Source organism: Typha angustifolia, chromosome 1 (assembly GCF_048772165.1).
Source record: "Typha angustifolia cultivar Huaian chromosome 1, ASM4877216v1, whole genome shotgun sequence".
Classification (NCBI taxonomy): Eukaryota; Viridiplantae; Streptophyta; class Magnoliopsida; order Poales; family Typhaceae; genus Typha; species Typha angustifolia.
Genome location: NC_133239.1, coordinates 4,440,757 through 4,456,781, shown reverse-complemented (window position 1 = coordinate 4,456,781; position 16,025 = coordinate 4,440,757). Strand labels below are relative to the sequence as shown.

The window sequence follows — 16,025 nt, the reverse complement described above, 5'->3', positions numbered from 1 at the left end:
GCTTGTTGTTTATGATTTGTTTTCTATATGTAGAGAGAGTTAGACTTGTGGTAGTAAAAGCACATGAAAAATTATTTGAAAGAGTATTTACTGTACTACAGACAAATCTAGGATTTTATTGTTTGTTGATGCAACTTCTGGATTGTGATCACCAAAATGAGACCATGAAAGCAGCCTCTTCAGGTGGATCCAGGGCCTATACAATGCCTCTGAAGGCATTATACATTATGCTTCTGAAGGCTCTTCTAATGCTGTTGCAGTCGCTACTCCTATTTCTGAAATTTTTTGTGATCTGGAAATCATCAGCTCTGAATATGTGGTTACTTAATTTCTGGAAACAATAACATCCATTTCTTGTGTAGCCAGAAAAAGGCCAACCTGCTTATAACTCTCAGAAAGTCTGTAAGGGGGGTTGTTTTTGTGATGCATGTCAAAGCAAAGGCACTGCGTTGATAGAGGAGATATTAGGAGTTGTTCGTGCACAGTCCAAATCAAACAGTTCTGTCATCGGGTACATAGCAAAAGAAGTGCCTAAAGGCAAGCTTCTTGAGGCATTGTAGATGGCTTCTCTAAATTGTTTTCTGTCAAAGATGTCACTGAGCTTACTTTCATGAAGGTTGTATTTTTTAACTACATCGGCGATGAAGTAATGAACTATTTGTTTTGTGATTCGCATGTTAGAGAAGATTATTAAAGAGGAGGTCTTTCATGCAGGAATGATGGTTGACACTGAGAAGGTAATACTTGATCCACCTACGGTCAAGGATAAAATGTTGATATATGCTATCCTCCTATCTTTCAAAGTCTTTCGCCAACTATAACTGTATCTGCCAGCAATAGAGATGAGTCTTCTCACTATTATTCTCAGCTTGGAGGTTCTGGAAATCAAAAGAGACAATAAAATCCATTTCGATCTTGAGAAGCCAATTGTTTTCAGCATTTAAGCTCAACTGAGATTCAGAGAGCTCAAGCCAATTCCTGCTCCAGTAGACTTTATAAAATTTGGAAGAAGCTCCGGAGATTCGTTCTTGCAATTGCAGCCTGATGAGCAACACTGGCCTTGTTACCTGGCTTCAAAGAAGCTATTGCAGCATTATAAGCCTTGAGAACTTTTATATACCTTACTATGTGATATAGTAGCATCAATCAAAAATGTTCTGGCAATATTTGAGCAATAGCTGTTGTACTTTATATACCTTACTATGTGATGTAGTAGCATCAATCAAATGCCTCAAAATTATGATAAATGAACACCTGTTAGCAGGTAAAAATAGATTACAGTGGTGATACTCCCGCCATGCTAACAAAGAATCTAAACTCTCACACAGCTGTAGAGGTAGCTCTACAAAAAAAACCTCTTCCATGTACTTTGTAGGATGAACATGTTAAACTGCTTTATATGTCAAAAGGAAGTTTTCTGAAGCAACAAGGACATAACAAGAGAAGAAGAGACTGTACACTTTGAATTTCCAAGCTTCGGCATCTAGAATGATTGGATTTTAGTGGCATCCAAAGCTAGCAAAGAAGACTGTATGAGGGCATGTCTTCAATCCGCATCACATCATCCAGCAGGAGTTCCCTCTCCAGCTGCACGCGAGTTGATCGCAAGACTTCCTAGCAATTTCAGATAAGTAGATAACTTGAATCCTTCAAACCCAAGAACACAGTGAATAAAACATAGGGGAAATAGGTTAGGTTTATGTCAAGGTGAAGTAAAGGAATATACATTGAATTCCATGTAAGAAGCATTCTTTTCAAGCCACTGCTTGTCCATTATGACAAATGCCACGCAATACAGCAAGTCAAATGCCCATTCATCCTCTGGAAGTACATTAGCAGTATATATGCAAATTCACATCCAGTAGAATGTTACTTTATTAAAAGAAATTAGTTAAATTAAAAAATTATAGGGCACATCTACATTCTCACCTGAGAGCATCTGAATAAATACAGCTCTAACAAAAGTTCTCGTCTTTGCTGCAGATATATCATACTACTAGTTAAAGAAGAAAACTCAACCAAATGCATATTAAATATTGCACCAAAAAAGAAAAATATATGAAAGGTTATGGTAACATATTACAGAAGCAAGATCTTCAAATAGATTCTACAGAAAATTAAAATAAAGAGGTAACAAGTAAAGGATAGTGAAAAGCTATCACAACAATTTTCATAACTATAACAAGGCAATAGTGGAAAACTAAAGCATGACAACCAATTTTCAGGAATAGCATCTAGCTATTCTATTTCTTAGTTTCTGCCTTGTTCTAAGCTAGATGGCACAGCAAACCCTCGACTTTTAAGTAGGGCTGGCAAAGTACCTATACCACTGGTGGGACCCTAGTCACTTTCCACAGTTTATTAAGAATTGCAACTCAAGTGCTGAAGAGTTTAAACAAATAGAAAAGCACTTGTACAAATAATTAAATATTGATGGAGTTCAATCTTTTGATCTAAACATTAATTATTACATTTGCTGCAATAATGAAACCTAAGAGTATGATTAAAATCGAAAGATATCTACAAGCTGGTATTGGCAACAGTTACCAGATTGCAGATCAAGCATTTGCATAATCATAAATGTGATATTCACACCAGCAACTGCAAATGGGTACTCCCAAGTTGCTCGCTTCCCACCTTGTTTATTTAGCAGCCTCTGAAATGAAGTCTGAAGAATGAAATATGTAAATATTCTTTCAGGGCAGGAAAGATCTAATTGATTTTCAAATATAAAATTCCATATGAAATATCAATGAGAGAAAACAATGCAGATGCACAAACATTGATTGCAATTCACAAAGTTGTCCTCAAATAACAAAGAATCTGCACTTATAGAGGGACAATCATAGACAAATGACATCTCTTACAGGAAATGTCTTTGCAAAGAAGAGAAGGTTCTCTAGTGAAATGAATCCTGCACCCCTGTTTGAGATGAAAAAGAGACTGCTTACAACAAACATTCATCGGGAAAATGACCATTTTATTACATCAGGATCGTGTTAAAATAATATCTAGTCTTATTTTACCTGAAATCAGTTGATGGGTCCCTCCCCTGCCACCCCATCTCTTTCCATTGGTCGGATACCAAACCATGGAGTTCTTGATCTGGGTACGTGGCATACCAAAGAGCTCTCAGGGCTTCCTATCACCATGAAAAGAATTGTCAGTGTTTAAAAGAACATGTAACATTTACTAAATCTAGATATGCCAAATTTATTATATTCTTGTACGATTACAGCCCTAAGACTCTTCTGCTTGATTTTGGAGAAAATTAAAAAGATATGATGTTCCTACAGCTTAAGGCTAAAAAAAGTTACGACAACAAGACAGACAGATACGCAATAGAAGAAAAGATAACTACGGCGTTGTCAGTGGAGACCTTTATAGTTTAGCCATCATATGGAAACATGAAATCATATAACTATTCAATAATTATTTTAGATCATTCTATGCGAGGAACTATACTAAGGCAAGTTAAAAATGTTATGTAGTTAGCTGGACCTGTGAATTGAAGCATTTTTCCAGTTTTTGTATATTTAAAAGATAATGAACTCATTTAGGAGGTAACAAGTACAAAAAGAATGTCAATGTTTTCCACCTATTCATCAACATTTCCAGACCTAATCTGCTTATATTTAACTATACTACATTAGCTATAGGTGGACACCAATGTACTCCGTTATTAGGACCATCTGCACTGGAAAGACCCTCCCTGCTTTCTTATACAGTTGGGGAACTGTGAATATGTATGCGGGCACCTAAAATGGTGCACAAATTGCATTTTAGACACCACTATCTGATATTTCTAACCTCAAGAGGGAAAAAAAAAACTTGTAGCAGATCAGAGTATATTGGGACTTCAAAAAACAAAATAAAAAGGATTAAGTTGGCATAGAGGCACAGAATACTTAAAGAGGGTTCTAGAAACTCCTTTTGTGAAATTAGCTACCATCTTCAACTATAGGCTCTACTATTTGCTTTACCATAATTTCGATTGGCAGCAAACTTTGCAGCAAGAACTTATAAGCCACTTCTCTGGTAACATAGTCAGACTAAAGCAAAAGGTTTCACTAATATATGAGCATAGATGAGAGGAAAGTAGCAACTAATGAAATAACCATGTAACAATTAAGTAATTTAATCGAAGGATGGCCTACTGTAGGTTTCTGTTATATTTGCTGCTCATGTGTAATCTTCATATGCAATTTGATAATATGTCTGAAAAGTTAACACTAAAAAAAGAACAGGTAGAATAGCTGAAAGAAAATGCAGTGCTGAATGTCATATATGGACGGGATTCATCAAAAGTACAAGAGGTAAAGGCAGGTCCCTTTGTCTTTCATTTAGTTTTGTATTCTGTTAATACTTAATAGGTTGTCTAAAATATATGAAGAAAATGAACCATAATGCACCTCTAACAAAAACATAGTAAAACAACCTGATGATCTCGCCTAGATGCATCAAAGTAGACCTTCATACGATGCTTCAATCTTTGTTGTCTTTCTTCCTGCCAAATTAAGAAATGGAATATGGCATATGACAGAAAGCAAATGAGAAATTATAGTATTTACACATCCAAATGTTTCTTATCACTTAGTTCATAAATTACATTTTAATGAGAATGTTTTAACAAAAATGTCTCTTTGTTCTTTTACATGAAAAAGATGCTGGAGTTTCAAATATCATACACTATATATATATACATACATAAATAAATATATAAAAAGAATTATAAATACAGTATATAAAAAAAAATTATTCAAAGGAAGCCAACAGGGATATTGATTGGTCAGCGCATACCAGGCCAAGGGGCATATCTCAAGACTCCCTTTGGCCCACTCCAAGCTTATTACCCATGCTGACTAGTGGCAAGCAGCATTGACCCGTGCCAACCCCATGTTGATCCTATGCCCAGGATGAACTTGCAGATGTTTTATTTAGCATGGGTATGTCAATGGCTAACGATTAATGAATATTGATACTTCAACTGATCCCTAACATGTATTTATTGTGCAAATGAAAAGTTTTAAAAGAGTTTCTGTATTAATTTTTAAAACTCTTTTGAGAGAAAATAGCTGAGTTTCCTCAAGAAAAAACATAACTAGTGGATCTGATATAAACAAAGGAAGAATTTGAATAATGTGAAGAGGATAACACGTTACAGTATTTAGAAATACAGTATTCTACACTTTCCTGGTCAACAAAAGAAATAAGTTTATGAGATCAAATATGTAATGGCATAAGTATTTATGATATAAAAACTTACTATGGTACATAACTCAAGCTAGCCAGTACCTGTAATGGTGTTAAATTCATGCAGATCCGCTCATAGGTCCCTTTTCTTTTAATGCACACGCAGGAAAGACCTTTTCCTATCCATCTTGGAGACCCACATGTTGTGTCGTCTGTGTAGGTTATAATTTACATTTAGCAGAAAACCCCAAAAGCAAATCATTTTCTTCACAAAGTAAAGGTGACTATGGTGAGAAACAATAATTCAAAAGTCAAATTATCAATTAACATAGAACAGAAGCATCACAAGAAAGTAAGCACATATTTCTAGTATGACAGACATCCTAATGGTTTTACTTTTAAGATACTGAGAAGTTCTAGTGGAACCTCGAATAGTTTGGTAAATCACTCTATCGGATGCAAAATATAATGATAAGATACATCAACCTAGGTAATGCTCCTTGTTACAAAATTTGGTGCAGAACATCTTGAACTCACTCCGAAATGATTGTGAATTATAACAAAAAGCCCAGAACATATCTTGACCCATAACTTAGCCGAGATTCATCCTCAGTAGTCAACGAATACTACATTAAAGATGATGAACATTATTATAACCGAGTGAGGAAACCCAACTGGCTAATATTCACCACAGTGCACTACTTTGCTTCCTTGGCATAACTAACTGTACAACAAGATAACAAGTTAGCAACTCAGTAAAGCATGAGGCTTCTGAGAGCACCACCAAGTCCACTATTATCCCTACATTAGAATGGAAACGAGGGAAAATTTGTAGCTAAACAAAAATTTGGCCTGAATGGAAAGATGTAGACTTAAGCAAAGACTTTACAGCTCACCCAACATATCTCATCCTCCCGAGGTTAAAGATAGAGTAACTAATATAACTATAAATGGGCTCTTGGCTTTAATTTCCCACCAAACTATTATAAATAATCACCGAATCTTTTAAAAGATCTAACTTCTTTAATACATCTCCCTTAAATCTCATACCAAACATGCCAGATTCGGTGAGACATTGACTATGCACTCCGACTAATTTATTCCGTTCCGGAATGAAAAATAAAACCTAATAGGAAACTAGAAAATTCGCAAAAGAGATTCAATTTTCCCCCAAAAAATTAGATCCCAAGCCATCAATGATGCTTCTCCTTGTACACAAATCTCTTCCCGAGACCAAAAAACACAGGACATTGCCTGATTTCAAAAGGAAAAGAACGAAAAAAGAAAGAGATAATTTGGAGCAAAACCAACATAATAATCTGCATAGAGATCCCAAATACACTAAACCCCAACCAAGAGAAGGACGCAGGGGGTATGACCCACGAGGGAGAAGCCATAACCTGCGGTCGAAGAGGAGCCTTGCGAGCACCTCGAGATCGAAGTAGGTGGAAGCGAACGTATCGCCATGCACCCCCCTTGCTGCCTCTCCACCGCCCCCATCTCTCTCTCCCCTCTTTTCTCTTCGTTAACTTCACCTCTCTCTCTCTCTCTCCCCTCTTTTCTCTTCGTTAACTTCACCTCTCTCTCTCTCTCTCTCTCGAGATGTTTATAATAGTTGGAGTGTCAGAAAAGAGCCGAAGCGAGCAGCGGTTCGTCGTTTAGTTCGCGGCTTTCCGCTAAAGACCCCCAAATTGAAGGCCAAGAGAGAGGAGAGAGGGCCACCTATTTAAACCGGTCGAAATGACCAAAATGGGCCTTTGTCAATCCCTTTCTGATGTAATGTGTTTTGGATTGTTCGGGGGGGGGCTCGATGGGTATTTCCTACAAATGTGTGTATTTGGTGGGGGACCGGTGACTGACTCACTGACTGACTGCTGCCGTCCGATTCCCTATCCATCAATAGCATAAGCATAAGCATAAGCATTACCTTCTCAAATATTATCAACGTTATTCAACAACGGTGGCATCTCTTTCTAGCATTTTGGGAGCTTTATCCGAACAGAAACATTTTATCGTTATTCAAAGTATGAGAAAGTCCAAATTTATGTACCAAATTTTCCTATCTTTGTGTAAATAGAATGACTTAATTATAATTAAATTAAATAATCTATGTAAAAAAAATTTTAACGTGAGGGAAAAAAAAAAGTTACTGGATTACAATTGATACCGAAGAATTACTGAGTTCTTCTCTGGACAAATCTAAAGAAACACAAACAAATGATCAGTTCCTTGGATCACAATTAAAGAGAAATAATTAATAAGAGGACTAATGTTTCGTGAGAGAATAAAAATAATCTCACCACCAATATGATGAGCTTAACATGGCTTAACGGAGATCTTGTTTAGTTTTTTCTTTTCTAGTTTCTCTCGGGAATGAAAATTTACCTCCCATTTCTATTTTTATTTCTTTTTCTCTTTTCTTTTATTTTCTTTTTTTACCTAAGTGGGTAGGTCCCATCCTCACACTATCCATTATCCCTATTTTTTTTAATCTTAGATGAGATCTCTTATAAGAAAGAAATGAATATTAAGAGATACTTTTATTCAGTATCGAAGACATGCAAGAAATAAAAGGGGATAACAACAATGCTAAACACAAATTATCTTATATGAGTTTTTTCTGTTGTTTTCAATAGATCATAAATCAGTAGTCTAATCTCCGATATTAGGTTAAATAACTGGACTAATTTTTTAATAAGAAGAAATTAGAACAACAACAGAAAAACTTATTAATCATATACTCCGCCATCTTATGCAGTAACCAAGTAAAATATAACAACATCAAATATTTAACATTTATAAGTTTCTCTTAAAAGATAAATATCAAAATAAGTATTTTTAGTCAATTCTATGCAGTATAAACTTACCTAAAATATAGATTTATTTTAGAAAGATATTTATTATTATCTTTTTATGAAAATTAAAAAAAGGTCAACTACTCTGTAAACATTCACTTGCTAAATAGGTGAGAGTGGCACACACCAAATCCCAAACTCGGCCCTCTACCAAGCCATCATCCTCAGATCTACCATTAATCATCAACCATGCATGGTGATGCATTTGCTTTACTATAAGAAACAAAAGAGAATGGAAGCTAAATGGATTGCCTTGGAGAGAACCATCATATGTTGTTTATATGTACTTGTAATTTGTATAGTAAGATACAAAGTATAATTTGTTGTGCTTGCTTTAAAGTTACTCTAGCTCCGTTAGGGTAGCGATAGAACCGATGGAAACCTTCTATTCCGATATCATGGCACTATTATTATTGGTTCATTTTCTTAGTCTTCTCGGTTTAATGTCTCTTTAAATTTTGTGGTTTATCCACACTATTTCCTTAGTTTCTTTTTTTGTAACAACTATTCTATTGATAATAATTAGTAGTTGTAATCTTTAGATTTGAAATGAATGATATCTCGCCTACGGGCTTTCCTTAGAATTAAAACAGGTTTGGAGGGAAAAATATCCAAAACAGACCATAATAAACATAAACTATACATATATAATACTTCAGTTAAGAAAAATTCACTAAATATTAACTCCTTTATACGAGAAAATCGACAATATAACCTTTTATCATAAGCTGACAGGATCTCCTTCAGGAGGGGTAAATGGTAATAGTAATTTAGTAGCCCTTCTTTCCAGACGGTTGGTCAAACTGGTCTTAGTTGAGGTACTTTACACAGTATTATGACATGGGTCCCATTCCCATAAGAAGAAAAGATGTAAAGAGAAATTAATAGCCCCTTGTTGTCTAAAGTTCTCAAGGAATCAACACCATTCTATCTGTGCACACTGCTGCAAATTTTGAATGCTCTAATGCAGCATGCCATGTCCTATAGATTCTATGTTCTTTTTTTAAGACTAATAGTACCATGAGAGCCAATAAGTTCAGACTCTTGTTTTTGTCTCAATTCCACTCCACATGGCGACATGGTGGTCAAAAGACAAGCAGAAGAGTCTTTAGATCCTTCATGTGGCCCAGCTTTAAGAGACAGGGACTGTTTTTAACTACCAAACAAGGAGCAGCATGTGAGATAAGAGGTATTCAAATCCAGATGGAAGAAAAGTTTCAGACATTTATAAAGACAGAGGAGACAGCAGTGACTAGATCTTGCACATGGATTTGGCACAGAGGAACCTTGGATTTTGTAACCTTCCTATTGTTTTTTCTTTCTTGTTTCCCTGATTATAAATAATATTAAGGTTTTGATATTATGGAGATATTGACAAGCTCACAATGAGATAGATTCACTTATATATATATATATATATATATATACAGAGAGAGAGAGAGAGAGGGGGAGGGAGGGAGTGATGTTAATATATGCTCAGGAGTCGTGCTATGTGTTTCAGAAAATGTTAGACAGCTTTATAGTCAAGTCATTGAGTATGCCTGGGGATTGACCATCTTATTTTAAGGTGAGAAAGTATATCAACGAAAGGTTTGTAGTCGAACTCGTATATGTCTAAGAGAGCGAGATCAAAATACATAGCAAGACGTAGAAGAAGAACATAAGGACTCACTGCAATTTTAAGCTCTTGAAGATTTGAAGAGGTAATAAGGAGGCAAGAAAAGATGGAACTTCTCCGAGCTCATCAAGATGCTTCCAGGAGGCAATAGGTTTGGCATCAACACTAGAATATCCTTCTGAAAGAGTAGTCATAAAAGATTAAAGTACGAATCAATTTGGTAAGTAATTCTGAGTTTACGGCATAAACCCAGCAAGAATATTTACTACACTACTCTGGCAACACCAGTCGGCAACGAGATACTGCCCTGCTAATTCTGAACGAACCTGGACTCGGCTGTTCACCGTAGAAACAAACGTCGGTGATGCATGGACGCTGAACGCCGGTTTTGAAGATTGTGGGGACGATTTCATTAGTCTCTTACTCTCTTTTGAATTGCATTATATTTTACAAATCCCCTACTGATGTTAACTACTGTACTAACTACAGCAATTTCTATATAAATAAATAAAATAGGCCGTGTATTAAAATTAATAGTTTCATATCAATGATATTGCAGACAACGGTGGTAGTAGGGTTGTAAAGTTTCTATCCTCCACCTACGCCGTCGCTGATGGGTTTTTCTCTACTCCTCTCTCGTAGTATTTTTATCTAGGAGAGAGAGACACTTTCTTCTTCCATTAGTGGCACTTACTTTCTTCCTCATCACTTTTCTTCTTTCTCCTCTCTTTTTCACTTCTCTTTCTTCCTCTTTCTTTTTCCCTAATCATAATCACCGGTCCGATGGTCTCCTATTTTTGAGGCTATCACTCCTTAATCACTAAGATATGTTGTGTTCTTCATCACCAAGACCCTCTATTTTTATGTCGTCATTCCACTCCTCGACACTCCTTGTCGTCATCGAATAAAAAGTAGCCTCACAAAATCCAACAAAAACACCCTCATTTTTAAAATTTTTTTTTTCTGTTTTTGTTTTTGTGTAGGCTTGTCTCTTAGGTGAATCACATACCATGGAATAAATTATACCTGACCTAATGAGTTTTTAACAATTTCCAAGTCGTTAACAAACAAGCATATGATTACTGTAAGGATTAACCATATAGTATGTTTGTAACACAAATCAAAATAAAATTCAGAATATTAACATCATAATCTAGATTACTACGAGGGAGGAATGTTTTAGCGTTGTTAATTGATCCATTAGAGAACCAGAAACCATAAGAGAAAGTTGAATTGATCTTTAAAGTCAAATTAGGGCTATTTAAGGTATTTTCATTTTTATTTCTAAAATAGCATGATATTCACTATTCTATCAACTGTCTCGTTTAAATTTATCATTTAATAAAATGAAAAAAAAAATTATCTCATAAGACTTTTAAGGTATTAAATATAAAATATATCAATCAAATAATAAATAGCTTTAATAAATGCAAAACATAGGGCAATGTTAGTAAAAATAACCCTAAATTTTAGCTATTTTCAGCCAATAAGATAAAAGCGATGGGATTATGAAAATCCAAATTAAAGGCTAGGTGTAAATTGCAAACATAAATAAATAAAAATATATAATCTGAAAATAATATTTCAGACTCAATGTTTTGACATACATTTTATCAAAATAGATACTAAAATATAATCTATCTTTCTCCTCTCATTTCGATCCCTACTCATCTGGCTCCTCTAATTATCTTCTTTTATTACCATCCCCAATCTTAACTAATCTTTTCTTTCCTCTTCTCTTTTGTATTCTCCTCTAATTAACTACTTACTTACTGAATAATTTATTATAAAATATAATTAACTAAATATATGTTTAAAAAATATGGCGCTATAAAATACAATCAATCAAATAAATTATTTTATTTAAATACAATATTTAGAAAATATATATCTCTTAATAAACCTGCATTCCTATTATAAAATTTCTTCTGCTCAAGATTTCCCGCGCGAAAACTGTATATATAGCAATAGTACCGGATATCGGATTCTCAAACCGCTCTTTATTGGGTTATCCGCTCCAGAGATCAAAAATTCCCCGTCTCTCTCCTTCGCCTCGAGAGCAGGAATTCCCTCCTCTCTTCGTCAAGATCAGCAATGGCGGCGGCGAAGAGAACACTACGGTTGACTCCCGGAATCCAATTCTGCCCCACGGATTCAGAGCTCGTCGGCCACTACCTCTGCAAGAAGCTCTGCGGCGAGAAGTTGCCAGACGGAGTGAGACCCGAGATCGACCTCTACTGCGCCCACCCCGACCGTCTCACCGGTACGAAGCTCCCCAAGATCACTCCTTTCTTCCAAGAAGAAGGGGAAAAAGTAAAAAAGATCATCTTTTTGATTTTGGATTTGAGTTTATGTTGGTCTCGACCAGCTCAATTCCATCCCCCGAATCGATTCTCCGAGTGGTACTCCTTCACGTCTGCGGCGCACTGGAAGCACGAGCCCGGCGTCGGACTGCCGCCGCGGAAAGCCGGCCAACGGCTTCGAGGGCACGAAGCAGAGGTTCGCCTACTTGGTGAAGGTGAAAGGGGAAAAAGAGGAGAAGCCCACCAACTGGGTCATGGACGAGTACACCATCAAGAACGACTCTTCTGGGTCTGCCGAAGATCCCAAGACGGCAACCATCAATTCCTATCTGGATTCTAACCGTTGTGCGGTGACTGAATTAATCTCGCTGTTTGTTTGATTCGCTGCAGCTAGCTGCACCAGTGGGTGATTTGCAAGGTGCACTCAACGTCGTAATCTCGAGCCAGGGAGGAGGACAGCGCCGCCGTCGCCTGCTACTACGTTCGTTTGAACCGTCGGTGTTCTGGGAGGAAATGAAGGGCATAATCCATTAACTACGGAGAGTCGAATTAATAAATTTACAATCCATTTGATGATGACGAAGAATAACGGATGCATTAGTATTTACTACGCATGCAATCGCAGTAGACATGAATGGCGTTATTGTTATCATACACATCGTTTTAAAAGATTAAGTAGTTGCTCTTGAAATGGAATCACTGTGTCTATGAAGCCTAAAGCATATGAGGGCACGTTCATCACATTATGTTCTATATCCTCGGAAAAAGCTCAGATTTCTCAGGAGCCGGCAATGCAAATTTTTTTTTTCCAAATGAAGTCGGCAATCTTTATCGGGTGTTCTTTCTTTAAGGAAATTTGCATTTAGCACCCTATCTTTTAATCTATTTGTGGTTTACATCTTATGTCTTTAATATTTACAAGTAGAGCCCTATATTTTTATTTAATATGCCTAGAAAATACTCTGCTATTAGATATGTTAATTAAACTTTAATCAACCCCTTAAGTTAAGTTAAATATACTGAAAAGATTAAAAAAATATTCTCATTCAAACTATACCCAACCTTATCTAAGCTAATTCTCTCTCTTGCTATGACGTTTCTTACATGAGAAAAAAATAATTAAGTCAGTATTTTAATCATTTTAGAAAAATGTTTATAGTTGACGTATTATTCTCTTTTTATGTCATCTGCCAAAATGTTGTTAGTAGTACTCTAACCAGATGCATCTTTTTTTTGTATATATTTGATAAATATATGTTAAAAGGGGTTTGATTTGTAAATATTAAAAATAAACACAGTAAACTACAAATATGTTAGACAGTGTTAAATACAAATATCTCGTGTATATATATATATATATATATATATATATTATATAAGACCGAGGGAGCTCAATATTAAGTCTTGGCATGTAGAATCAAATTTAGGAATTAGATCCACTACTATTATACTATACTATAGCGTGTTGAATTAATCGTTGGTATAAGAGCAAGAGATCTTGATAAGATTATATAACATGAACATAGAGAACGAGATTCTGGACTTTGGCCAAACCACTCGGCCGAAACTCTGCAACGCTTTATCAAGTGCAATGAACTAGTCGGCGGGGTGTTATGCCAAGGAGAAGAAACTCTAAGATTTCACCACTAGAACTATTAAGCGTTGACCTTCCAAGAGTCGGCAACGGATTACCGTCCTGCTAAATTCTCCAGGAACTTGGAGTCGGCATTTCACCAACCCCAGTACTAGCGCGGGCCTGATTGGAGTGCGTGCGTTCCGTAGAAGCATATGTCGGTGATGGGAAATGGTGAATCGCCGGCTTTGCGGATGGAGCGCAGGATTTCATTGGGTCTTTGCACAATCTTTGCATTTTGCCCCTTACATTATATGCTTATATTGCAAAACCCCCCTGATCTTAGAGCATCTCAACAACTTAAATAATACTCATTTTAAAGATCTCGATTCTAATGGTACTATTTTTATTAAAAATTGATTAGTAAAATTAATTATATATTTAGTTTAATTAATTAGATTATTTAATAAAGGATACGGATGGAATTTAAAATTTTAAATAAAGCTTTTGTAGGGCAAAATTGGTATTTCTAAAAGTTGAATAGTATTAGAGGTGGGTTCCAAATTTTTAGATGGGGCTCCAAATTTGGAGGCCCATTTGGAGCTCGGTTGGAGCTCCACCGGGCTTAAATTTAGAGTTTTGGAGTCCTATTGGAGATACTTTTAAAAGAGCTTTTGACCAAACTAGCCTGTTCCAATTTACTTAGACTACCCTCAAACTTCTTATTAAACGGGGTCTAATTTACTGTGGCCCTAATAAAACACTGAAATGCTGAATTAATTAGTATTTTATCTCTAAGTAAAAATGCTAATTAGCTCATCGTTTTTGTTTTGTCCTAAAACGTTGATTAATTTAGTATTATATATATATAAATTATTTTAACTTAATCTTTCAACGGTTAAGAAAAGAAATTACCTAATAATAAAAATACTGAACTGATTAGTATTTTAAAAAATGCTAATTAGTTTAGTATTTTTATCAGAACTACAGTAAATTAGACCTATTATCTATTTAAATAAAAAAATAAACAAGAGGACTAGTTTGGTCAAAAGCTCATCTTAAAATACCCTCTAATGACTAATGGTTGACAAATGAGCAGGGATATTTGCAAAATATGTGCATGTGTGACACTTTGAACTAGATTCTAGGTCATACCAATATAAATGGGTGTGCTATTCTTAGACCGGCACAAACCCGACCCGGTTGCCACCGGAATACGCCAAATACTGAAGGAGTTGGAAATCGGCGTTGGTTTCAGTATGTCGAGTAAGGAAGTCTGCAATGGGTGATGGGCCGACGGCATTGGAGAAAACGTCCAAGATTGAGATCCAGATTCAATTTGGGTTCGCGTCGCGAGCAAATTTTAAGCCGCCTCCTGTCGCATCTCTTCTTCATTCCGACACCTCTCTCTCTCTCTCTCTCTCTTCCGCGCACTCGTACGGTGAGAAGGCGTCTCTCTCTCTCTCATTCACGGTCATCGGTCGATTAGGATTAGGGTTAGGGTTAGGGTTTGGGTTTCGGTACCCATCAATTCAATTTAGATTCCTTCTTCTGACCCCTTCTCGTCCAATGAGGTTTAGGGTTGAGGGCGATAACTCTTTGTTCTCATAGTTTTGGGTATAGATCTTCTTTTTTCGATTCTATCAACCGATCATTGAAAACGAGTCATAGTTTTAGCATAAAGTCAAAAATCCATTTATTCAGTTAAAGCTTGAATCCTTGTATCGTTTTTCTAGGGTTTTTTTTAATATACAATAGCTTGTATGTTTTTTTTCCTTAATTTTATTTTGTTTGTAGATGGATTGGCAAGGGCAGAAGCGCGCGGAGATGCTGATGCAGATCTTGCTCGTGGTGTTCGCGATCGCGGCTTTCGTGGTCGGATACACGATTGGGTCTTTCCAAATGATGCTCCTCGTCTATGCTGGTGGAGTGGCCCTGACTGCGTTGATTACCGTGCCCAATTGGCCTTTCTTCAATCGCCACCCGCTGAAATGGTTGGACCCAAGTGAAGCTGATCGCCACCCGAAGCCCCAGGCGAGTGCCGCCCCGGGTCCGAAGAAGAAGGCGTCCAAGAACAAATAGAAAAGTTGTCTTCTTCACGGCTCTCCGCATTTTGGTAACATGGTTGCTTCTGGTAGGATATATGCTTTAATCGGTTGTTGTTTCTGAAGTAGTTATTGAAATTAGAAACAACTTTGGATAATGAAAGTTTGACATTTTGGAAGTGTCTAATTAATTGAAATGTTCTTATTTCCTATGTCTTATCTGCGGGATTTAAATTTTCATCAATAACTATTATAATGTGCTGTTAATGGGTCCTCAATATTGTTCTTATTTCCTAGAGTGCTGGTCATGAAAAGTTTCTTTTTACTAGACTGGCGTAACCCTGGGTTCATTAATCTTTTCTGGAGAATGGAGCTGAATGCTCTTTATAATGGTCTAGTAATGAGACTAGTTATGGGGATAATCTAGCTTGCACCTAC

General features: G+C 36.2%; 3 protein-coding genes across 4 annotated transcripts; 2 read left to right on the top strand and 1 right to left on the bottom strand.

The window, feature by feature from the left end:
• Positions 1–1,473: 1,473 nt before the first annotated feature.
• LOC140777897 (uncharacterized) lies at positions 1,474–6,847 on the bottom strand. The gene is made up of 9 exons (XM_073122345.1): positions 6,594–6,847; positions 5,296–5,405; positions 4,439–4,507; positions 3,027–3,142; positions 2,868–2,922; positions 2,548–2,668; positions 1,930–1,977; positions 1,727–1,821; positions 1,474–1,614 (listed from the first exon to the last, which is right to left on the bottom strand). Exons 1-9 carry the CDS (start codon positions 6,691–6,693, stop codon positions 1,516–1,518), a joined length of 813 nt encoding a protein of 270 aa, XP_072978446.1. The 5' UTR covers positions 6,694–6,847; the 3' UTR covers positions 1,474–1,515.
• Positions 6,848–11,760: 4,913 nt separating this feature from the next.
• On the top strand, positions 11,761–12,349 carry LOC140759838 (protein ATAF2-like). Its single transcript, XM_073096499.1, has 2 exons — positions 11,761–11,979; positions 12,035–12,349. Exons 1-2 carry the CDS (start codon positions 11,761–11,763, stop codon positions 12,347–12,349), a joined length of 534 nt encoding a protein of 177 aa, XP_072952600.1.
• A 2,476-nt stretch (positions 12,350–14,825) lies between these two features.
• On the top strand, positions 14,826–15,799 carry LOC140761580 (signal peptidase complex subunit 1-like). Of its 2 annotated transcripts, none has more exons than XM_073098979.1 (2): positions 14,826–14,983; positions 15,340–15,799. In XM_073098979.1, the coding sequence occupies exons 1-2, from the start codon at positions 14,831–14,833 to the stop codon at positions 15,622–15,624; spliced, it is 438 nt and encodes a 145-aa protein (XP_072955080.1). In that variant the 5' UTR covers positions 14,826–14,830; the 3' UTR covers positions 15,625–15,799. The 2 variants fall into 2 exon arrangements, with proteins under 2 accessions (XP_072955080.1, XP_072955088.1); XM_073098987.1 differs by lacking the exon at positions 14,826–14,983 and adding an exon at positions 15,021–15,159.
• Positions 15,800–16,025: the final 226 nt, after the last annotated feature.